Source organism: Sciurus vulgaris (genome assembly GCF_902686455.1).
Source record: "Sciurus vulgaris genome assembly, chromosome: 1".
Lineage (NCBI taxonomy): Eukaryota > Metazoa > Chordata > Mammalia > Rodentia > Sciuridae > Sciurus > Sciurus vulgaris.
Genome location: NC_136461.1, coordinates 55,673,441 through 55,699,111, shown reverse-complemented (window position 1 = coordinate 55,699,111; position 25,671 = coordinate 55,673,441). Strand labels below are relative to the sequence as shown.

The 25,671-nt window shown below is 39.2% G+C and overlaps 1 protein-coding gene across 1 annotated transcript in view; it reads right to left on the bottom strand.

Annotated features, from left to right (window-relative positions):
* The window catches only part of IL23R (interleukin 23 receptor), a 72,670-nt gene that overhangs the window by 22,095 nt on the left and 24,904 nt on the right, over nt 1–25,671 (bottom strand). The window contains exons 5-6 of the mRNA XM_079134028.1: nt 9,742–9,902; nt 7,696–7,841 (exon numbers count right to left, since the gene is read on the bottom strand). Of these exons, the coding sequence (XP_078990154.1) occupies nt 7,696–7,841; nt 9,742–9,902 (307 nt within the window). The remainder of the gene's footprint in view (nt 1–7,695; nt 7,842–9,741; nt 9,903–25,671) is intronic.

The window sequence follows — 25,671 nt, the reverse complement described above, 5'->3', positions numbered from 1 at the left end:
AAATGGAGGACCTGAGAGCAATCATTTGAAATTCCCCTCAATTTAATTATTTAGAGTGGTAATTCTTCCTGAATGATAAAAAAAAATTTCACTTGCTCATGATTATTTTTAGGAAAAAAAAAGTTACTCATAAACTAAGCTGTTAAATTGGCCCTTATTGCCGATTTATGCAAATTCTGGAAGAACTAATGTGTGTATGTGTGTAAGAAAAGAGATAGAAAACATTTGAGAATGCTGAATTAGAAAAATTCAGTAGAAATAAGAAAGAAAATAGCTGAGGAATAGATATACAAATTTTTTTTTTTTTTCTGGGACTCTACGACCAGTTCTAGAACATAATGGAAAAATGACCCCCAAACCAGCTGATTCTGCTGGGAAAGAGAAACCCAGGCATTTGCAGAGATTTTTCAATATGCAGTAGTGATTTACTGAAAAAAGTAAAGCAGGACTGAAAGGCAGACATAAAATATGTCTAGAAATACATTTATGCAACCTCAGGAGAAAACAGTTGCCAGATCCTCATGAAAGAGAACGTTAAAACCATCAGGATAAAAAATAAATACATAACTAAAAAAGGAAAAAAAGATGAAAGCATGGTTATCAACCTCATTCAGGGATTCTTCTTTAAAAACCCAATCTTAACATCAATCTCTAAAACTTGTAATGTATTGAAAATGTAAAATTCATGAAAATATGTTTTGAGGATTCTGTGTTCCCTGAAAGAGATCATTCAGTTTCCACAACTCCTGGCCCTCAGAATTTTCTGCTGTTCAAATATGCCTGGAACCTGGGGTCTCCTGGAATCCAAGAGAGATTTGAATCGTGCCGAAGATTTGACTTTCAGATGCTCTCTGCTTGGTATCAGCTACTCTTGTGAGCGAGTTATGATCCTCCAATATGTCACTTACCATTTTGTTTATAGGTAAATCTTCTTGAAGAAAAGAAATACCCTTAAGTACAGTAAGAAGTTCAAACAGAAAGACTTTTTAAAAAATAAATATTATTGGGTATATGTAAGGTATACAGGATATTATGGGATGTTCTACATAATAAAAAGTCTGAGGTAAAACAAATTAACATATTCATTATCTCACATTTTTGTTTTTGTAGCAAGAACAGCCAAAACTGACTCAGTTGGCAGACATCTCATGTATGATACAATTTTATTACCCACAGTCCACATGTTCTGCATTAGATTTCGAGACTTTTTCATCCTTCATTTCTGCTATTTGGTACCCTCTGAACTCTTTATCTTCTCATCCCTCCATCCTTCCCTGGTAACAACTGTTTTGCTCTTTATCTTTAAATATTTGAATTTGTTTTTAAATATTCTAATATAAATGAGAAAGAATTTTATACAACTGTTATCAGTTGATTCTGTAATGGGGCAAACCAGGTAATTGCTTAGGACCTTGCAAATGTGAGATGATATCTCAAAATGGTATCTTCAGAAGCCAAAATGAATATTGAGAAAGTTAGACTTCATCAGTGCCTTTGTACAGGATAAACCTCAAGAGTGCAGGAAATATAACTTCATTTTCTAATAACAGTTCATTTTTATTTAGAGTCTCACTTCTGAAGGCTGGAGAGTACTAAAACTGTTTCCATTGGTTTGAGGCACATCCATTCTTAGGTTGCATCTAAGTTCCTGAGAACATCTTTGGGTAGGGTAAGAAGAATCTCCAACTTACCCAGAGAATTCTATAAACCCTACCTCCCATGAGTACAGACTTGGGCCATGGCTCAGGTTAGGGGGTCCTCCTCAGTCACCCACCAGTATTTGACTCTTGGTTTCTCCTCTTTACCCCTCATTTCCAATCTTCCCATCTCACTGACAAATTATCTTAATCCAGGGTTTGGTGAGGAGAGAAGCAGGGTGGTGACTGGAAATTTAGCTGTGACTAATCATATGTTCCTCCAAATATTCTGTTTTATACTAGCAAAAGCTTTTTGTTTTTCATGTATTTTTAAAAATTTGTTTTACTTAGTTATACATCACAGTAGAATACCTTTGACACATCATACATAAGTGGAGCATAACTTCTCATTCTTCTGGTTGTACATGATATAGAATCACACCAGTTGTGTACATGTACATAGGGTTAAAATGTCAGATTCATTCTACTATCCCTTCCTTCATTCCCCTCTACCTAATCCAAAGTAACTCTGTTCTTTGCTAACCGTACCCTACCTTATTGTGAATCAGCATCCGTATATCAGAGAAAACATTTGGCCTGTGTTTTTTGGGGATTGGTTTATTTCACTTAGCATGATATTTTCCAACTCCATCCATTTTCCAGTAAATACCATAATTTCATTCCTCTTTAAAGCTAAGTAATATATCAAAAGCTTTTTGAAAAGTAAAATCAAGGATTTGATCCTTTACAATCTGTGTACAGTTCTATCAGCCCTTCCAGGAAAAGAATGAATACTTGATTTTGTGCAGCCTATGCTAAGAATGGTTTTTGCATTTTTAAATGGTTGAAAGAAAATGAAAAGAATATTTCATGGTGCATAGAAATTATATAAAATTTAGATTGCAGTCTCTAAAAATAAAGTCATATTGGAACACAGTTATGTTTATTCATTTATATATTGTCTGTGAGTGCTTTCAGGCTATACACACAGAGATGAAGAGTTAGGACAGAAATCTTATATCCTGTGAAAACTAAAATTTTACTGCTTGGCCCTTGAATAAAAAGTTTATTAACAGCCTGGTCTAGCTTAATTAGAGAATCCATTCATTACTAATTCATTTACTTAAATTTACAGCCTAGACCCCTAGCTTATTCTCACTGAGGTTAGGCAATTAAAGGCAAGTAATAATAATAGCTAATATTTAAAATACTATCCATATGAACTTAACATTATAAAAATAAATAGCAATACAAAAATGGTTAGGACAGAGTCACCCCTTGCAGGAGCTCACAAATAGACAAGGACATAAATGTGTAAACAGGAAAGTATATACCATGTGGTAAGTGCTTCTGAAAGAGAGACACAAATGTGAGCGTGGATTACTGCTGGCAACTATGAACTCAGTTCCTAACAAGAGTTTCGGTGCAGGGAGACAGACCATGAAGATCACCAACAAATTACAACGGTAGGTCCGATATCCTCAGGAGCTGAACGGGCTCCAAGCTGTACCCTACAGGTGTGGCTGAGGCCTGGGGAGTGGATGCAGAGAGCTACAAAGTAAGGAGAGAGAGACCATAGGCACTGAAGTATCTCCAAAGAGTCCTTGGAGAGCAGGACTCAACTTGGGACAAGTGGCATCCTTGATGTACATGGCAGAAGAGAATTTCAGCAGAATGCCAGTCAGAAACAGACAAATGTATTTAGGAAAGCAGATACACATTCTAGGGAGCATTTGGGCTATCTCAAGAGTGAGACCAAGGTATACATACTCAAGGGTGAATCTGAGCCAGCTCCAGAGGGCCAGGTAGCAATGCCTTGGTCTGGGGTGTTACTATTTATAGAGGAACATAGCTAGGGACTGAACTAGGTGAAGTCAGGGTAGAGTCACACAATTTTATCAGTCTTCCCTGTACTTCCCTGCGTATAGCGCTCCAGATGAGGTTCAAGAACACAGGCAAAGGATGTGGGCTAGGTTGCCCATGAGTTGCTTGCTTTGCCTCTCAAAGGTTCATGGGCATTTCCTGCATTCCAATGGTTCATAGGTGCTTCACTTTGGGAATTCAGCATATCTTTCTTTTTCTGTATCCCCAAATTTCTATCTCAAAGGGTATGTTCATGCTTAGGAATTTGGTCGAGAAGAGGTTTTACAAAGGAAAGGGCAACTAGCGATATGGTTAGTGAACTAAGACATTCCTGAAAACCAAGTGGCATGACATGTTCAAGGAGGAGGTAGTCAACAGAGCCGAGAGCTAGCAGGATGAGGACTGCCAAGGTTCTCAGCCTTTGCTGTTTAAAGATGGTGGTGTCTTCACAGGAGCTAGTTCCAGCAAGGTAGAGAGAATGTGAACAACATCTTGAGGGAGATTTCTGTGATAGCCCAGGTCTTTTCCCTGCCATTTACCCTTGTCTTTGCCACACAGTCTCGTGGCTTTGAGTGTGCTCCTACTCTGAACCTGGGCTTAAGCAGAGGACTGAAAGGTACTGCAGAGGCTGGGCTCAGGTGCTCTTGCCCTCTGCCATCACCATGAGAAGAACAGGCCCAGGCTAGCCCACTGGACTCAGGAGGAGGACTAAGAGACTTGGAGAGACATGTGAGCAAGCCAGCCAACTTGCAAACACATGCCTCATCCCAGTGAAGCTCAACCTAGCCCTGCTGGACACCATGACAGAGAGGAACAAATGCTTACTGTTGTATGTCTCCTCAGTTTTGGTGGCAGTTTGCTATCCATTAGTGTAGTTGTAGATGACTGATATGCAATTTAGGAAGTAATGAAAACCCAGAAAAAACTTTTAACTACTAAAACTTAGATATTTAACTGGTGGAAAGCAGATCTCCTCAAATTTTGTTGCTTATACTAGGGTCCAGTACTGATTGTCAGCTAATTAATAAATGTGAAGATGGTTTTGTTTGGGTGTGTAATTTATAAGATACCTTTGGGTGATACAAGATGACTTCACTGCTACTGTACGTGCATTTCTTTTTGAGAGGCTCCCTGTATTGTTTTCTTCAAGACCCAAAGGTAAGAATCACTTGGGTATGTGTGTATGTGCACACGTGTATGCACGCACACAAACACACACACATGCATAACTTCCTTTTGAAGAGAATAAACAGTCCTAGTATCAAACACCTCTGTAGAAAAATTGTCCTTAAACATAATCAGAACCTAGAAGATAGGATTTAAATAGAACAGAAGACTCTATCTGGGGAAACTGCTCTCCCAATCCTAGAGACGGTGAGGGTAGATATGTAGGAGGGAGCTCCTTACTGTGATTGCCAAGGTGAGATCTACTGCAGGAAAGAAAAGCTTGAGCTAGACTGGGAAGAGCCTGCCAACTTCAGGAGCTGGTCTTATTTTGTGATCTAGATTGCACAGTAGCTAGTTGTTCTCAGAGATGCTTATTTTCCTCTTGCTGTTTCTTGAAACTTTACTTGAATCTTCTTTTCGTGCTCCAACCTAGTCTCAGCTACACTGCTTGAGAATTCAAGGAAGGGCAAAGGCTAATAAGGTGGGGCAAGATGTTTGTAAATGCTTCCCCCAAATGCAGTTTAATCTTCAAGGATTAAATCTGAGGCTTTGACTTGGAACCATTTCTCAGTAGATCAGTATTAGCCTTGCAGGATCTCAGGAAGGGCTTGTGGGTTCCTTTTGACACCTCACAGTCTGTAAGTGGCTTAGCTTTAAAGGGGCGGAAAACACCTTCAGTACCCTGCTTTTTCAGACAGATTGCTTTGCACTAGCACCTCTATAGCATGGATAACCATGCAGGTTAAAATAAAGAGTAAAAATAATAGTTAGCAGGCACTGACTATTGACCCTATTCCAAGTTCTGAGCGAGATCCCTAGACCAATTGATTTCTACCCCACCCCCATCCCTCCACCACACACCTCTATAACAGGTAGGGTCTTATCTTATCCCCATTTCACACATGGGAATAATGAGGCACAGGAAGGATAAGGAGTTTCTCAAGGTTGCACAACTACAAAGCAGCAGCGCCAGGCTTTGAACTCCAGAGCCTGTGATCTCAGCCATAAGGCTTTCCGGAGACAGCCTCCTGTCACTTTGAGGTAAAGAACAGTCCTTCAGCAATATCTGACTGGAGGCAATGCCACTACAGAACTGAGGTAGAAGAGGGACCTGCAGTCCTTTGAATCCTCCCTTTTAACTATGACTTTTCTGTCCCCTTGTCAAGGAGTCAAAGACAACACTTCATGCAGGACCCAGAAGGACTGATGGAATCGAGTGAAGAACAAAGTTTCATCCTGGCTATTGCTAAATTTACTTGGGAAATCTAGTAAGAAAAGGTAAATCATCTTTTTCTGTGTTGGTTGTATTTAGAAGCATGGTAGGAGGAATGAAATATGGGGTTTGGACTGAAATTTGTCCTTTCATTTTCTAAATATGCCCTGGGTGCCTAAAGGGATGTAGGATCTGTGAGAAGCACTGAGCTACTGACTGTGTTGGTTTGGAAAAACCTAGCTTAGCCTTGAACAGCCTTAGTCTATTACCTCCTCCTATTTTATGCAAAACAAAGATTAATATCTCAGAAGCATCTTCTGATTATGATTCCTAAAATATCCTAATTGAGTAAACTTCCATTAACTCAAAATCTAAGACAAGAATTTCGTCTGGGTAGTTTTGAGATTTACCTAAATTCCACAGATGCAATAGGAGTCCAATAGGATCTTCACTTGTTCATTGATCAAACGATACAGAACATGAGCTCAGCTAAGCATAAAGCCAACAACTAGAATGTTCACTTTGAGGATTTAAATGAGCAAAGGTAAACAAATAAGTGGACATCAGGAGTTTATTTCTAAACAGGAATCTTTGGGATATGTCATGAAATTAGTAGAGTTTTACCCCATCTTCCTGACACTTTAAAAATATATCACTCTACAGCAGAACTGATTTTCAAAATGACGAGGTTGAAAATGGAACAAGGCTTTGGGGTCATGCTAATGACCAGATTAAAACTCAATTGTGTTTAATGGATGTTTTGGTGTTAACTACATAAAATTTTATTTCACTGCCTGAAAACTGGTTATCCAAAACTGATATAGAACCCTTTACAAAACCAGAAATTCCATCCCTTAATTATCTGGACTGAATGGCAATATATTATATTTGAAAATAATGATGGCATGTCTTTTCAAATACACCAAAATTGAAACTATAGCCTAAGTCATACAAGTTCATATTAGTGAGTTTTTATTACATTGATTATAGATGTTGTATCATATGATTTTATTAAGGAACCTTCTACCTGTTCCTCTCCCCATTTGAGAAATTACTCTTGGTATTTAACAATAGTCTGTTTTCTAGATATTCAGTTCTTGTTTCAAGTTTATCTAAGACTGAGGCCTATACTAATAATAAATCTTATACTTTGAATTGTACATTCTTCATTTTAAAAGAGACATCCTTAAGTCTATGTTCTCCATTCTGAATAATTTTTAATTTCCCTCGATACCTGAAAAATTTCAGCACAGAATATTTAAATTTTATGTCCATGATCATTGATGTAAATTTCACCCTAGGAGACAGTGAACTAATTACAAGGAGCTAAAATTAGATCTCTCTCAGTTGGATATTTGGTCTATTTAGTAATTTACAAAAGGCAGGAGGATTTTTTTTTTCAGGAAACAGCTCTCTAGAAGCATATGGAAATCATTAAAGCTATAGTGGTTTGAACCTGGTGCGATGGCACGTGCCAGTGATCCCAGAGACTCCAGTGACTAAGGCAGGAGAACAAATTTGAGGCTAATCTCAGAAACTTAGTGAGACCTTGTCTTAAAATAAAATTTAAAAGAGTTAGGGATGTAGTAAAGCACCTCTGGGTTCAATCCCCAGTACCAAACAAAACAAAACACAAAAAAATAAAGAAAAATAAAAAAAAAAGAGCAAAACAAAACCTAGAATAGTTTGAAAATCACACAAATAATCAGAAATATGTAAAATAAATCACTGATAAGTCCACTGGGAATCCTGGGAGTTGACTTTTCTTTTAAACCATTCACTCACATGCTAAAGAATAATGAAAGTTTAGCTTACATTCCAAGTTTGGTTTGTTGTAGCCTTGAATCTCATTTCACAGGAAACCTTTTCAATTGTTGTTTCACTATTCCAATGAATTATGGTCTTGGCTACTGTGGCATTTATAGTCTCAGCCCTGGAGATGATGGATGCAGAAGGAATCACTAGAAAAGGAAACAAAATCTTAGCAATTTAGAAACTGGCCTAGGGAGAATTTTTTATCAAATTTCCTCATTTGTAAAATGGAACAATACTACCATGTATGGGTTGTTTCCAAAATTAAATGTGATATGTACATTGTGTGTGAAACATAATAGGCATTCAATAAATGTGTGAGATGATATTAAGATAAAAATGACAATAACAGTAATACTACTACTGATTAGTAGTATTACTGATTAGTAGGAACTAAGTTACAGTTATAGTTTTAGTTATAATCATCAGACATGACATTATACTTCATTAATCCATCAAGAGGAATCTGCTTTTCAAAAAATGTTTTATTATTGCATCCTACCTCAAAATGCAAATTTGCAAAAACATGTAGATCACAGTCAAGAGAACTACAACTCCAAGAATATACAAAGAAATGGCCCTGTTGTTTATCACCATGGTCAAATCCAGAATTCAGAGCCTGGGACAGAGTCTTAGATGATCTAGTTATCTAAGCTAGTTGTGATTAATTGAGAAGTTGAGACATTAGTTGTGATAGAAGACTTCAGTGATGCCCAAGGGGACCTGTGTGGCACTCTAAGAGAAGGCTTCACACCCCATAGATCATTCAGCAGGAAAGTTGTCAGAAACATTATGATTTTTTAAAAAAATTTCTCATAAAGTCTAAGGAGAGAAGTCAAGAATATTAGAATTAGACATTCCCTAGCTCTGCAATCTCAAAATTTTTAATGCCATTAAGCCTTGTTTAATTATAATTATCTTCGACAAAATAGGATGTAAAAGCAGTTAGCACATGAGGTCATAGATGCTCAATTTGTGTTAGGTTATTGAGGCTATCCTTAATGACAACAGGAATCATTGGTGCTAGCACCTCTAAAGAGAGAGCAATTCACTCTTGATGCTCTGAATTCTGACTTTAAGGCTTAGATGTAGTTGTAAGATGATCAAGGATAATTACTTTTTGAAAAATTTTTTTCAATGTATAGGTACTATATATTTTTTAAAATAACTTTATCTTGTTTATTTATTTATGTATTTATTTAATGTGGTGCTGAGGATTGAATCCAGTGCCTCACATATGCGAGGCAAGCACTCTACCACTGAGCGACGATCCCAGTTCCTCTTTTTAGAATTTATCTTAAGGAAATAATCAAGAATCATGTAAAAATTTAGCTACAAGGTGTTCATGGCAATATAGTTTATAATGGTGAAAAACTGAAAACAGCATAAACTTCCAACAAGAAGGAATTAAACTATTGTATACTCAACATGACACTAATAATATTATAGATTAGGTTGATAGAAATATTTATCATATATTTTAAGTAAAAGAGGCAAGATCCAAAAATATCTGGTGCAAAAAAATACTTTAGTTATATCTGACTGGTCAACTTATAGATGTCTACAAAATTTTCTGCAATTGTCATTGTATTTTACAATACATAAAAATGAAAACAAAATCCCCCATGTAAGCCCCAGATAGCATATAGAGTTTAATTCCCTAGTATGCTGTACTTCTCATAATATAAGACATATCATACTTGATTATAATTCTTGTTTCTCCTCCTTGGTAGATTGCAAGTTATTTTAGGACACTTTCCTTGTCTATCTTACTGTCCTTGGCTCTCAGAACAACACTTGGAACATAGGGCCCAACAAATATTTGCAAAAGCATATGCACCTAAGTAGAAATAAGACAGGAAGGATATACAACAACATGGTTGGCAGGACTTATCTTGAAGTTGCCTTGGGCAGGAGGAATTATAGATGATTTCTATTTTATCCCTCCCTGACCTGCAGAATTTTCTTTCAGATCTAGACTTCATTGACTAAGTCAGCACAACACAATTGTCTATTATTAAAGACACTATGGAATTGCTTATTCTTTACCTATATCATCCAGATGGATCTGTAGTTGTTCTGATTCCTCCATACCTAATGCATTTGCAGCTTGAACCCAAACCAAATACCATCTGCCCGCTTGCAGTGAGTTCATGGAGATGTTAATATAATTTGAGGCGGGATACTGTTGCTCTTCTTCTGTCTCTAAACTTGAAAAAAGAAGACCAAAAAAAAAAAAAACACCAACTTCTATTTAGTTTGAATTCATTTTTTCAGATTTTTATTTTATTTTGTTTTGTTTTGTAGTCCTGGGGCTCAAATCCAGGACCTCACATCACAAATTTTTTGATGGTACCATTTTAAATCTGCCTTCAGATATATAATCTTTTTCTAAAATCAAGCAAATTTTATTTCATTTTCTGAATTTTTAAAAACAAATTCAAATCTGTCAAGGGCCATGGTATGACTTCATTTGGATCTAAACACATTTGCCTTCATAAGATCCTTTTCCTCCATTAAAAAAAAAAAAAGTGTGTGTATATAGAAATATCTAAAATATATATAAAATACACATACATATATACATATGTACATACATATATACGTGCTTGTATTCATATAATATTGTTTTAAAATTGTGTTGATATAGACAAATATTGTTATGTATTAAAACATTTTATTTAAACTTACAGTTTTTCTCCTCTAATTTTAAAGGAAATTAAATATTTTCGTGGACTCCTAAAAAGTATCTGAGGCACAGGCAATGCCCTTACTGTGTCCATTGATTAATTCAGCCACAACATAGCTTGGAATAAAAGAGCTGTCTGTTGGAGCAAGGGTTGCATGGGGTTCAGTGCAAAGACTTTGAAGTCAGACCTTTCTGCCACGAGTAGGGTGAAGGGTGAGGATGGGGGAAGGATGAAACCCTAAGATGGGGTAAGGGTAGGGCGACCTTCCAGACAGAAAGACCAGAATATTCTAAAATCAATAAATAAAATGGCACAACACTACTGTTAAAGTTCAACACATGCAATCCTTTGGAGCTTTTGAGGTTAAGAAGAGCAACTGAGGGACTGGAACTCAGAGTGTAAGTCATGAAAAGAGAATGCACATACTCACATTCACACAATTTTAAGGGTCTGTGGGGCTATCTGGCACCACAGGTAGACTGGAAGGAAATAAAAATCGTGGCAGGAGAAAGAATAAAAGTCTTTTAAATAATCCAGAATTGGACCATTAGTCTGAAGTAAATGAAGGTAAGTGGAGATGAACATGAAGGATTTTGAAAACGGAACTCACTGGACCTGGTAACTGATTGGATGAAGTGACAGGACGTAATTTACTACTCAAAAGAATGGAGAAGATAGGGGAGGAAGACTTGGTTCAGAATAGGGTTTAGAGACAGCTATTATATTTAAGTTTCAAGGCTGGGGAAATAGCTCAGTTGGTAGAGTGCTTGCCTTGCAAGCATAAGGCCCTGGGTTTGATCCCCAGCACCGCGCAAAAAAAAAAAAAAAAAAAAAATCCCCAAAATTATATTTAAGTTTCTATAATTGAATGACTAAAGATCTCTAACTGACCATTTAAACTTGGTAAATTCCATATGTTATATATTCAGGCTAAAATTTAAAACTGTATTAATTGACATTGTCTTTGGACAGAAAGTTTGAATCTGTTTTAAAATTTCTACTTCCAAACAACCACACAACATTTTCAGGTGCCAAGGGGTCAAGTAGTGGAAAAGAGAGTGTTGGAAAATGTTTCTTCTCTCCTGTGGTTTCTGTGAAGATAAATTGTTCTTAAGCCCCCTGGCCTTTTGTCTCCTCCCTCCCTGACTATATCAGGACTGGCCTCTTGCCTCCTCCTTCCTCTGGAAAGTGGGAGTAATTCCACTCAGCCACTGTCAGGGATGAAGACCCAACCAGTCATGTGCAGTTCAGTCCCTTCCTTTCTTCCTCTCTTGGGAGCAAGAAGACCATGGGGATGGGCTGTTCTGGTCTGCTCCTCCCATCTCTGTAAGAATAGGGAGTAAGCCCCACGGGACCTGCAGTAGGCCTACTGACTGCTGACTGTGATGGGGGACAGGGTACACCTGTCTATTTTGGGTTTACCCAAAAGCTCACTGTGAGAAATCTCACTATGGCCACATACCCAAGCTGAACCAGGAAGAGACTTCACCACTCTCAGCAATAAATATCATTAAATATTTAAGTATTCAAATTATTTGAATATTTAAAATTAATTATTTAAATATTAAATCCAATATTTTAAATTAATTAAAATATTATAAAAGTTTTGATATTTTGAATTTCATCTGCTCATTCCTTGCTTTTTCTCAGTTAATTTAGAACTCGTGAGGGACATCTGCAGAGATTAAATATTGGTCCCCCTCTTTCTAAAAAACACCATTGTCTATAATCAGATACATCTGTAACATGAAAATGTTTTCAGTGAACTTCCCTTGGTTAACATTTCTTGAACCCTTTCAACTACCGACTCTTTAGATTTCCTCTTCTTAAACTTTTCATTCAGTTTCTATGCTTTTGGTAACTACATCTAACCTACCATTTCCACTTGGTCTTTAATTCTTTTACTGTGAATTTTGCCTTCATTTTCCCCATGAGATCACTCTTAAAATGGCACCCCTCCAATGCTGAAATTCTCTGAGTCATCATTTTAGTATTTGTACCTCTTGATTAACATTCCCATTTCCCCCAAATGTCTGAACCCTGTCTTCTGGGTTTAAGGTCCTCCATCTTTTTCTTACTTAGTGACTTCTTGCCCCTGCAACCCTGCACCTGGGTTCCTTTCTCTACTCTTCCTTCCCACCCACATTTAAGGTCAGCTCTGGCCCTTGACTTTTCCCTAAGCTCTTTTCCTCAGCTCACTCACCTTCCTGGCTTCAAGACTATCCTACATACAGTGATAGAGTACCCTGGGCTCAGTACCCATACCACAAAATAAAGTTTACTTACATCATGTTTCTATAACTGCCTTGTATTCTTTATGAAATAAAAGGGAGTATAAATATACTAATAGAGAATTTATTAGGAGATATGCTAACCTTATGTTAAGTAAGAATTCAAATGTGAAAATAAGGAAATGACAACTGTGGGTAAGAGGTAAGTGGGGCACCTTTGAATATTTTCCAGTTAGAGAAAACCACACACATGTTCTTAATTGGTTTGTGGCTCATTCTTTTATCACGCATATTAAGACTTCAAGTCAAAATGGAAATATATTCTCAAATTGACACTAACTTCAGTTACTAGGTGATTTAATTCTGCTTTTGAAGTCTTCCCCATGTTAGCACCTAGACCACAAAGCACTATTTTATTTGAACTAATAATGACTGACTATACCTTAGGACTATTTTTACATAAAACTCATGATATTGTGATATAATAAATACTGAGCATATTTGATCTCTGCTTAGTTTCTGAAACACAGCTCCTAAAACCCTAGAGATTTCTAAAGCAGTGTCTTTCTGCATGCTAATAAGCCGGACAGCCTTGGGATGGAGGCTGGTTGTGGGGGCAGGGCTAGGGGATCAGCCAAGGGATATCAAGTGATGAGAGGTTGGAGCTTTCAGCAGCCCCTTCACACCTCCCACCACTGGGGAAGGGAGCAGAGCTGAAGGCTGAGTAGATAACCAATGGCCAAATGATGGAGCTTCCGCAGACCTCTGTAGGTGTCTCTATGCATTTTTCCATGTGGCTATTCATCCATACCCTTTGTAATACCTTTTATAATAGATGGTTAAATTTAAGTAAAGTCTCTGAGTTCTGTGAGTCACGCTAATAAAGCTGAGGAGGGAATCCTGGGAACCCTGACTTTTTGCCAGGTCAGGACCTGGGGCTTTTGATTGGCTTCTGAAGTGGGGGCATCAGTCTTGTGGGACTTGAGCCTTTAACCTATGGGATCTGGTGCTATCTTCAATATAGGTGGTGTCAAAATGGGGAACACCCACACTAAGTCTCCTGGGGAAATAGTTGGTATGTGGAAAGATGCCCCCGCCCTACATATGTGATGTCAAAAGCATTGTGCTGGAAGTAGAAAACTGGAGAAACATTTTGGTTTGTCCTCTCTTGCTCACAGAACTGTACATCACAAAGTTGTCATGGTTTGGCTCTGGAATATTCCCCAGGCTTATGTGCTGAAGGCTTTGTCCTCGGTGCAGCAATGTTCAGAGGTAGAATTAAGGGAAGTGACTGGATCATAGGGGAATTCTAACTTCATCAGTGGATTAATCCACTGATGGATTAATTTGATGGCATCGTTAAGAGATGATGGAAACTGTAGGAGGTGAGGTCTAGTTGGAGGAGGTAGGTCACTGAGGGCATGCCCAGGAAGGGTCTATCTTGTTCCTGGTGCCTGTACCCACCCCTGTCCCCACTCCTTCCCAGCTGCCATGCAGTGAGCAATTTTGCTTCACCACACCCTCTGCCAATATTCTGCCTCACCTTGGCACATAGCAATGGATCCAGGTAGCCATGGACTGAAAACTCTGACCTGAGAGCAAAATAACTCTTTCCTTCTCTAAGCTGTTTTTCTCAGATATTTTGTCATAGTGACAAAAAGATGACTAACAGAAGAGTTTTTAAATTTCTCTATTTATTTCTGCATGTGTATGTGTGCGTGTGTGTGTGTGTGTGTGTGCTAATGCATAGCATATATTCATTGAAGGGAACTGATTTGTTTTTCCAATGTTCCCCATGCACCTAGCCCTAGTCCTAATTAATAATTTTCAATAAACACTGCCAAATTATGGCAATAGTAATGAATAGCATCATCGGTTTACTTAATCACTCATTCAACACACCTTTATCTAACACCAACTATATTCCAAGCACATCTTTATACACTGGTGCTACAAACCAAACAGATGAAGTTACAATTCTCATGAAGTACACATTCTGGTGGAACAAATACGTATATAAGATGCACTGTGATGGTAAATGTTCTGAAGAAAAATAAGGCCAAATAAAGTTGCTAGAAAGTTCTGGCAGGATTTATTTGTTTAGGGAGAAGAAGTAAGGCCTACTTGAGAAAGTGACTTTAGAGCAGTAAAGGAACACACCCTGTGGCTCTTGGGAAGAAGGGCATTTTAAGTAATATGCAAAGGCCCTGAGGCAGGGCTTTGCTTGGCCTGTTCAAGAAATAGCAAAGGGGTCAGTAAGGTTTCAGTTGGAGGGAGATGGAAAGGAATTAGAGACTAGAACAAAGAGTTTTCCAGGAGGGAGGGATTTAAAAGGCATGTAGAGTCATGGAAGTATTCTGGCTTTGATTTCTAAAATGAGATGTGCCAAGCAGAAGGGTGAAAAGATCTGAGATGCCAGGAAAAGGGATTACCTACTTGGGAATAAGGTGTTACCTGCCTTGGTCTTCTACTGCCTGGACTACCTAGCTGAATTTCTATCCCAATCTATCCCATAACTTTGCTGTCTTTGAGGACAGGATGCCTGAAGGCCAATTCCTCTTCAGGTGGGCTGGCCCAAACTGGTTGGATCTGAGATGGCTGCCAAAGTGATCACTTGACAACCTCTACCTTCATTATAATAAAATACATGAATATTCCTCCCCCTTATTAACCCATCTCTGCTCCTCATTTCTTTTACCCTATAGCTATAACCTCCTAGCCATGAGCAGACAGAAGCTGATTTTCAAGTTGATCTCCCACTTCTCCTATTCTTAGTCAAGAACAAAAGTCTTTTTTGCTGTTCTGTGGATCTCAGTCTTATCATTGACTCCACAATTCCTAGAGAGAAAAAGAACCCAGTCATTGGGCTCAAAAATCAGTAACAAATTGACTACATGGGACAAAGGCAGAGAATAAGGAACTGGTTAGGAAGCTCCTGGACTGAACGGGTGAGAGGTGATTGAGTTGGCCTAGGACTGCAGAGCAGGTGGTGAGGCGATATCAGATTTTTATAAGGTAGATCCAAAAAGTTTTGGTGCTCAATTGGATGAAAGGCAAGATAGAAATCCAGGAGGACTCCAATCATTTTTATCTGAATAATGCTAAAGATGGAGATGTGGTTTACTTAGATGGAATAAGCAAATCTGGGTAGAGGAAACTGAGGTTTGCTTTAGAAAGTGGTAACTCTGTGATACCTTTTGGATGTCTAAAGAGAAAATGTTAAAAGAGATGTTAAGATGTATAGCAGCTGTAGCTCAGGAGAGATATTTGGACTGGATATATAAATTGGGAAGTTTTATGCCATAAATTTGGTGGAAATATTTAAAGTAACGAATATAGGTAAAGATCATAAGAGGTCCTAGGGCAGAGCTCTGGGTCTTTATTGCTTTATCAGAAATAAAGAGGAATCTGAAAAAGAGACTGATAAAAAGCACCCAGCAAGATAAGACAAGAAGCAAGAGGGAGTAGGTGCTATGGAAGCCACAGGAAGTTGAAGAGCCAAGGTAAATCCTCTTGATGGTAAATGCTCCTGACAGATAAAATAAGAGCGTGAACATACCCTTGGGTTTGGCAATGGGGAAATCCTTAGTGACTCTGATAAAAGCTGTTTCAGTGGAGTGGTGAATGAAGGTGAGAAAGGACCAAAGAAAGAATGGGACAAAATAGAGACAGTACAGACAGCTCTTTGGAGGTTTTTTGTCATAAAAGGGAGCAGAGAAATAGTGTGGTGTTAGGAAGGTATCTAGAGAACATTGCATTTTTCAAAAGAGTAGATGCTGCAGATGCTTGAAAGTTGATGGGAATAATCCAATAAAGATAAAGAAGGTAATGATGCAGAGGAAAGAGGAAAACTGTTGGAGCTATGTTCTCCAGCAGGCGGATCCAAACACATGGGGGTGGTGGCCTTAGAACAATGGGGCTCATCCACAGTAACAGAAGAGAAGAGTAAGTCTGTGGGTACAGATGTCAGTGTGTTCATGGAGGAGGGAGCTGGGGTGTTTCTCATTGTTCTCATTTTCTCAGTAAAATGGGAAACAGATCATCAATAGAAGGGAAAGAGGGGAAGATATTGGAGACCAGATACAAAAGAAACTGTAATAAAATAATTATCTGGCTTAGCTGCAGCTTGACTTGGCTAGTGAAATGTAGGAAGACTTGTGTGCTGCTCTCAGGACCCAGTTGAGATTCATGGTTATAAAAAGTAACAAAGTTGTATTTGTCTCCAGTCCTAGTTAGCTCTCTGGGCTCGTAATTGGTGAGGAAATGGATTTTAAAATATGAAGTGCTTATTGAATCCTAAAAGAATACATGCTAAGTGAAATAAGCCAATCCCCAAAAAACAAAGGTCGAATATTTTCCCTGATAAGTGGGTGATGATATATAACGGGGGTGAGTGGGGAATTGGGGGCGGGTGAGAGAAGAATGGAGGAACTTTAGATTACATAGAGGGAAATGAGAGGGAGCGGGCGGGGGTATGAAAGATGGTGGAATGAGACAGACATCATGACCCTATGTACATGTATGATTACACAAATGGTATGAATCTATATCATGCACAACCATAGAAACGAAATGATGTACCCCATTTGTATACAATGAATCAAAATGCGGTCTGTAAAAATAAAAATAATAATAATAAAAAAATTTTCACATGTATAAAAAAGAATTACTGATACATAACATCATAGTCTTATAAACATTTGGGATCGTAGCTAAGAATTCTGCTTATTAGAAATAAATATGTGGAAAAGAAGATGTGGCAACTATAAGCAGGCCTTATATGAGCAGAGTAGGCAACAGATTTTAAAATGATATCTAATCTAAGCCAGGCATGGTGACACATGCTTGTAGTCCCAGTGACTTGGAGGTTGAGGAGGGAGGATCACAAGTTCAAGGCCAGCCTCAGTAACTTAGCAAAACCCTGTCTCAAAATAAAAAGAGTTGGGAATATAGCTCAGTGGTTAAGCCCCAGGAACAATTCCGGGAGAGAGAGAGAGAGAGAGAGAGAGAGAGAGAGAGAGAGAGGGAGAGAGAAAGAAAGAAAGAGATGTAGTAGAAGAAAAAGAAAATTAAAAATAAAAAAGTAAATAAAATTATATCTAATTAAAAATATTTGCCCTATTGGTCTTCCATGGTATCTGAAAATTCCACTGTTGATGTTCTCGTAAAACATGTATGAGCTTGTCAGGCACAGAGATGATGATGTGTGTGTATGTGTGGGTCTTTTTTTTGTTTTGCTTTTCCTTTTGTTTTTGTCTCTAGAGTTTACCATGATGCCAGGAAGACATGAAATATCAAATGAATATTTGCTAAACTGACTTGAATGGAACAGAATGGAGCGTTATCCATTCATTTCTGTGCAACCAATATTTATCAGGTAGAAGGCAATGCACCAGACACTGCATGAATTTCCAAGATAAAAAAAGAGCACACATGTAGGTTTCAAGATGGCGGCCTAGAGGGTGGCTGCATTTCATGTTGCTCCAGGACTCAGGATTCAAAAGAGGAGATATTGAGACGCTTGGGACCAACTCAAAACAGCCGGGTGACTCTCACCCCCTGGGGAGGCATCCCGGATGGGACCATGGTCCTGGAACACAGGAAACTTTGTGAAGTAGAACTGCCGGCGAGACGCCCCTCCCCCCGCTGGAGCAGTGAACTCGGACAGCTGGGAGCGCCGTAAAGGAGGCCGCTCGGCACAGCACTGGGACTTAGAGCAACCACTGGGGCTCCGGCGGCTGCCCAGGGGAAGAGTGGCAAGGAGAGCTGTGTGGACTCAGGACACCGGGGCCTGCCCTGAGGAGGAGGAGGAGGAGCGTGGCCACTTGGATTCGGAGTGACTGCACTAGAGCTACAGGCGGTTGCCAGAGGAGAAGCTGCGCAGCGAGCTGTTTGGACTCAGAACGACGCTTCTGAACACCGGGGCCTGCCCTGAGGAGGAGGAGGAGGAGCGTGGCCACTTGGATTCGGGGTGACTACACCAGAGCTACAGGCGGTTGCCAGAGAAGGGGCTGCGTGGCGAGCTGTTTGGACTCAGACCACTTCTGCCTTTATTTTATTTATTTATTTATTTATTTATTTTCGGTGCTGAGAATTGAACCCAGAGCTTTGTGCATGCGAGGCAGGCACTCTACCCACTGAGCTATATCCCCAACTCAGACCACTTCTGAACCCCGGGGCCTGCCCAGAGGAGTAGGAGGAGGAGGAGGAGGAGCGCGGCGGGTCGTTTGGACTCGCAGTGACTGCATTAGCGCTCCAGGCGGCTGCTCAGAGGAGAAGGCGACTGGTGAGTTGTTTGGACTTAAAGTGACAGCTCCTGAACACAGGGGGGGCTGCCTGGAGGAGAAGCGTGGTGGGACGCTTGGTCTTGAGTGGCCGCACCAGAGCTCCGGGCGGTTGCCCAGAGGACCTGTGCTGCGGGTCACGTGGACTCAGAGCCACTCAGAGCGACCGCTCCTGAACACCCCGGGGGTTATCTGAAGAAGGAGGAGGAACGGGGAGGGTCACTTCGACTCGGAGTGATTGATTGCCCAGGGCTACGGGTGGTTGGTGGAGGTGGAGGCACGCAGTGAGTTTCTTGGACTCCTAGTGACCGCACCGGAATACTGGGCAGCTGTCTGGAGGAAGAGGTGTGTGGCGGGTCTCTGGGATTCAGAGCGATTGTACAGGGCCCCAGGTGGCTGCTCAGAGGAGGGGCTGCATAGCCAGGCGATTAGGTGCAGAGCAGGGTCCCAGGATCTAGGAGGCTTCTTGGTGGAAGAGCCGCACAGAGACAGGCTTAGGGTGGAGCGAAGGTTCCAGGCCTGCGGGCAGATTCTCTGAGGAAGGGCAGCCTAGGGAGAGTCATCTGTGAAAGGTGAGACTCCCAGGCCCAGGAGGTAGGGCCGGGCCCCTGGGAACTTTGCAGAGGAAGGCAGCCCAGCCCAGGCGGTAGCTGTAAATTGAGGGGAACCTCTAGGAGGGAACTGACCAGCGAGACCTCCCCACCGGGTGAGTCTTCCCTGCTGGGTGAGGTTTCCCCACAAGGACGGTAAAACCAGAGACTCAGGCCCAAACAGGCCTTGCCTCAGCCCGCAGCCTAGGTCCCCTTTAGATGACCATTGGTCAGCAAGTGGAGGCACCTCTGCCCACTAGCAGGGATTATACCCCACCTGAAGGCCACCACTCCTAGAGAGGCAGCTTCCTTGTGGAGCACCGCATTATCAACTTCCTCCAAGACTTCAGCCTACTGAAGGCTAAGGGGGGATATATATATAGAAATCTTCAGGGACATTGTAAGTCAATAGAGGAAATCTGCAATATCTCAGCGGTCCTCTGATACCTGAACAATATGAGAAAACAAGGAAAGAAAATGCTGCAAACAAATCTAGATGTTACATCAATAAAACCCAGTGACAGCATGGCAGAAGAAATGACAGAAAAGGAGTTCAGAATGTACATAATTAAAATGATCAGAGAAGCAAACGATGAGATGAAAGAGCAAATGCACGCACTGAATGATGAGATGAAAGAGCAAATGCAAGCATTGATTGATCGCACCAATCGACAGTTAAAAGAGCAAATACAGGAAGCAAAAGATCATTTCAATAAAGAGTTAGAGATATTGAAAAAAAAACCAAACAGAAATCCTTGACATGAAGGATTAAGAACTCCATAGAAAGCATATCCAATAGGATAGAACACCTGGAAGACAGAACCTCAGACATTGAAGACAAAATATTTAACCTTGAAAACAAAGTTGAACAAACAGAGAAGATGGTAAGAAATCATGAACAGAATCTACAAGAACTATGGGATATCATGAAAAGGCCAAATTTAAGAATTATTGGGATTGAGGAAGGCCTAGAGAAATAAGCCAAAGGAATGAACAACCTATTCAATGAAATAATATCAGAAAATTTCCCAAACCTGAAGAATGAAATGGAAAATCAAGTTCAAGAGGCTTATAGGACTCCAAATACACAAAATTACAACAGACCCACACCAAGGCACATTATAATGAAAATACCTAACATACAAAATAAAGACAGAATTTTAAAGGCTGTGAGAGAAAAGAACCAAATTACATTCAGGGGGAAACCAATACGCATATCAGCAGATTTTTCAATCCAGACCCTAAAAGCTAGAAGGTCCTGGAACAACATTTTTCAAGCCCTGAAAGAAAATGGATGCCAACCAAGAATCTTATACCCAGCAAAACTTACCTTCAAATTTGATGATGAAATAAAATCCTTCCATGATAAACAAAAGCTAAAAGAATTTACAAAAAGAAAGCCAGCATTACAGAACATTCTCAGGAAAATATTCCATGAGGAAGAGATGAAAAACAAAGAAGCAAATCAGCAAAGGGAGGAATTATCCTAAAGGAATTGTCAAATAAAGGAGGAACCAAGTTGTGTCAAACAAATAAATAAATAAAATTTTAAAAATGAACCAAATGACTGGGAAACCAAATCATATCTCTATAATAACCCTGAATGTTAATGGCCTGAATTCATCAATCAAAAGACATAGACTGGCAGATTGGATTAAAAAGAAAGATCCAACAATATGTTGCCTGCAAGAGACTCACCTCATAGAAAAAGATACCCATAGACTAAAGGTGAAAGGATGGGGAAAAACATACCATGCACATGGACTCAGCAAAAAAGCTGGAGTATCCATCCTCATTTCAGATAATGTGGACTTCAAGACAAAGTTAGTCAGAAGGGATAAAGAAGGTCATTTCATACTGCTTAAGGGAAGCATAAATCAGCAAGATATAACAATCATAAACATCTATGCACCAAACAGTGGCTCATCCATGTATGTCAAACAAATCCTTCTCAATTTCAGAAACCAAATAGACCATAACACAATAATACTAGGTGATTTTAACACGCCTCTCTCACCACTGGACAGATCTTCCAGACAAAAATTGAACAAAGAAACCATAGATCTCAATAACACAATCAATAATTTAGACTTAACGGACATTTATAGAATATACCATCCAACCAAGAGTGAATACACTTTCTTCTCAGCAGCACATGGATCCTTCTCTAAAATAGACCATATATTATGCCACAAAGCTAATGTTAGCAAATACAAGAAGATAGAGACACTAGCATGTATTCTATCAGATCATAATGGATTGAAGTTAGAAATAAATGAAAGAGTAAAACACAGAAACTATTCCAACATCTGGAGATTAAACAATATGCTATTATATGATGAATGGATAACAGAAGATATTAGGAAGGAAATTAAAAAATTCTTAGAGGTAAATGAGAACAAAGAAACATCATATCAAAATCTCTGGGACACTATGAAAGCAGTACTTAGAGGGAAATTTATTTCATGGAGCGCATTTAATAAAAGAAGTAAAACTCAACAAATAAACGACCTAACACTACAGCTCAAAGCCCTAGAAAAAGAAGAACAGAACAGCACCAAAAGTAGTAGAAGACAGGAAATAGTTAAACTCAGAGCTGAAATCAATGAAATTGAAACAAAAGAAACAATACAAAAAATTGACAAAATAAATAGTTGGTTCTTCGAAAAAATAAACAAAATTGATAAACCTTTAGCCACACTAACAAAGAGAAGACGAGAGAAAACCCAAATCACTAAAATTCAGAATGAACAAGGAAATATCACAACAGACAGGATTGAAATACAAAACATAATTAGAAGCTATTTTGAAAATCTATACTCCAACAAAATAGAAAATTTTGAAGGCATCAACAGGTTTCTAGAGACATACGAATTGCCTAAACTGAACGAGGAGGACATAAACAATTTAAATAGACCAATTTCAAGTACTGAAATAGAAGAAGTCATCAAAAGCCTACCAACAAAGAAAAGTCCGGGACCAGATGGGTTCTCAGCCGAGTTCTACAAAACCTTTAAAGAAGAGCTCATTCCAATACTTCTCAAAGTATTCCATAAAATAGAAGAGGAGGGAACCCTCCCAAACTCATTCTATGAAGCCAATATCACCCTGATACCTAAACCAGACAGAGACACATCAAGGAAAGAAAATTTCAGACCAATATCCTTAATGAACATCGACGCAAAAATTCTCAACAAAATTTTAGCAAATCGCATACAAAAACATATTAAAAAGATAGTGCACCATGATCAAGTGGGTTTCATCCCAGAAATGCAAGGTTGGTTCAACATCAGGAAATCAATAAACGTAATTCACCACATTAATAGACTTAAAGTCAAGAATCACATGATTATTTCAATAGATGCAGAAAAAGCATTTGATAAAATACAGCACCCCTTCATGCTCAAAACACTAGAAAAAATAGGGATAGTGGGAACATTCCTTAACATTGTAAAGGCCATTTATGCTAAGCCCATGGCTAATATCATTCTAAATGGTGAAAAACTGAAAGTATTCCCCCTAAAAACTGGAACAAGGCAGGGATGCCCTCTTTCACCACTTCTATTCAACATCGTTCTTGAGACTCTGGCCAGAGCAATTAGACAAACCAAAGAGATTAAAGGGATACGAATTGGGAAAGAAGAACTCAAACTATCCCTGTTCGCTGATGACATGATTATATATTTAGAGGAACCTGGAAATTCCACCAGAAAACTCTTAGAACTCATAAGTGAATTCAGTAAAGTAGCAGGTTACAAGATCAATGCCCATAAATCCAACGCATTTTTATACATAAGTGATGAATCTTCAGAAAGAGAAATTAGGAAAACTACCCCATTCCCAATAGCCTCGAAAAAAATAAAATACTTGGGAATCAATCTCACAAAAGAGGTGAAAGACCTCTACAATGAGAACTATACAACACTAAAGAAAGAAATTAAAGAACACCTTAGAAGATGGAAAGATCTTCCATGTTCTTGGATAGGAAGAATTAATATTGTCAAAATGGCCATACTACCTAAAGTGCTATACAAATTCAATGCAATTCCAATTAAAATCCCAATGATGTACCTTACAGAAATAGAGCAAGCAATTATGAAATTCATCTGGAAGAATAAGAAACCCAGAATAGCTAAAGCAATCCTTAGCAGGAAGAGTGAAACAGGGGGTATTGCAATACCAGATCTTCAACTCTACTACAAAGCAATAATAACAAAAACGGCATGGTATTGGTACCAAAATAGAAAGGTAGATCAATGGTATAGAATAGAGGACACGGACACAATCCCAAATAAATACAATTTTCTCATACTGGACAAAGGTGCCAAAAATATGCAATGGAGAAAAGATAGCCTCTTCAACAAATGGTGCTGGGAGAATTGGAAATCCATATGCAACAGAATGAAACTAAACCCATATCTCTCACTATGCACGAAACTAAACTCAAAATGGATTAAGGACCTTGGAATCAGACCAGAGACCCTGCAGATTATAGAAGAAAAAGTAGGTCCAAATCTTCACCTTGTTGGTCTAGGATCAGACTTCCTTAACAGGACTCCCATAGCACAAGAAATAAAAGCTAGAATCAACCACTGGGATAGATTCAAACTAAAAAGCTTTCTCTCAGCAAAGGAAACTATCAGCAATGCGAAGAAAGAGCCTACAGAGTGGGAGAATATCTTTGCCAATCATACTTCAGATAGAGCACTAATCTCCAGAATCTATAAAGAACTCAAAAAACTTTACTCCAAGAATTCAAATAATCCAGTCGACAAATGGGCTAAGGAAATGAATAGACACTTCACAGAAGAAGATCTACAAGCAATCAACAAACATATGGAAAAATGCTCAACATCTCTAGTAATAAGAGAAATGCAAATCAAAACCACCCTAAGATTCCATCTCACCCCAATTAGAATGGCGATTATCAAGAATACGAGCAACAACAGGTGTTGGCGAGGATGTGGGGAGAAAGGTACACTCATACATTGCTGGTGGGGCTGCAAATTAGTGCAGCCACTCTGGAAAGCAGTGTGGAGATTCCTTAGAAAACTCGGAATGGACCCTCCATTTGACCCAGCTATCCCATTCCTTGGCCTATACCCAAAGGACTTCAAATCAACATACTACAGAGATACAGCCACATCAATGTTCATAGCTGCTCAATTCACAATAGCCAGACTGTGGAACCGACCTAGATGCCCTTCAATTGATGAGTGGATAAAGAAACTGTGGTATATATATACAATGGAATATTACTCAGCCATAAAGAATGATAAAATTATGGCATTTGCAGGCAAATGGATGAAATTGGAGAATATCATGCTAAGTGAGATAAGCCAATCTCAAAAAGCCAAAGGACGAATGATATCGCTAATAAGTGGAGGATGACACATAATGGGGGGGAGGGAAGGGTTAGTGTTAGGGTTAGAGTTAGGGTTAGGGAGGGGGGCAAGTATGGAGGAAGGAAGTACTGTATAGAGGGAAAATAGGGGTGGGGGGGAAGGGAAAAAATAACAGAATGAATCAAACAACATTACTCTATGTAAATTTATGATTACACAAATGGTATGCCTTTACGCCATGTACAAACAGAGAAACAACATGTATCCCATTTGTTTACAATAAAAAAAAAAAAACCAAAAAAAAAAAAAAAAAAAAAAAAAAAAAGAGCACATGTACATGAAGCTGCTGAAATCAGTGGGACAGCAGTAGGTAGACACCAATCAGCAAGTTTAATTTTTTTCTATCAGTTTAATTTTTTTCTATCACCACCCCTGGATACTCAGCAAAATACAAGAGGAAGAGGAAGGTACTGAATATCCATGCAGCTGTGTCTGATGGATCCCCACAAAGAAGCTGGATGGTGGGGAGAAAGTTCTCGAGCAACATAGATGTAATTCTTCTACTTAACACTTCAACCCAACACTCGGAGGCCCGGATGATCACAGTGCTGCCAAAGAGGGATCTCCACCTGCCTGCCATTGGTGAAACCAGTGTGTGGGCTGAGGTGACAGGCTTCTCTGTGTGACCTTACTGGAACACGGAACCACATGAGTTGGAAGTGAAACCTTGCCAACGCTGATCTCTCCCTACCTGCCAAAGTGGAAAATAACCCAACACCCCAGGATCTGGGAGGGCCTTTGACCTGATACTGTACCAACTATCTTAACCACAACATTCA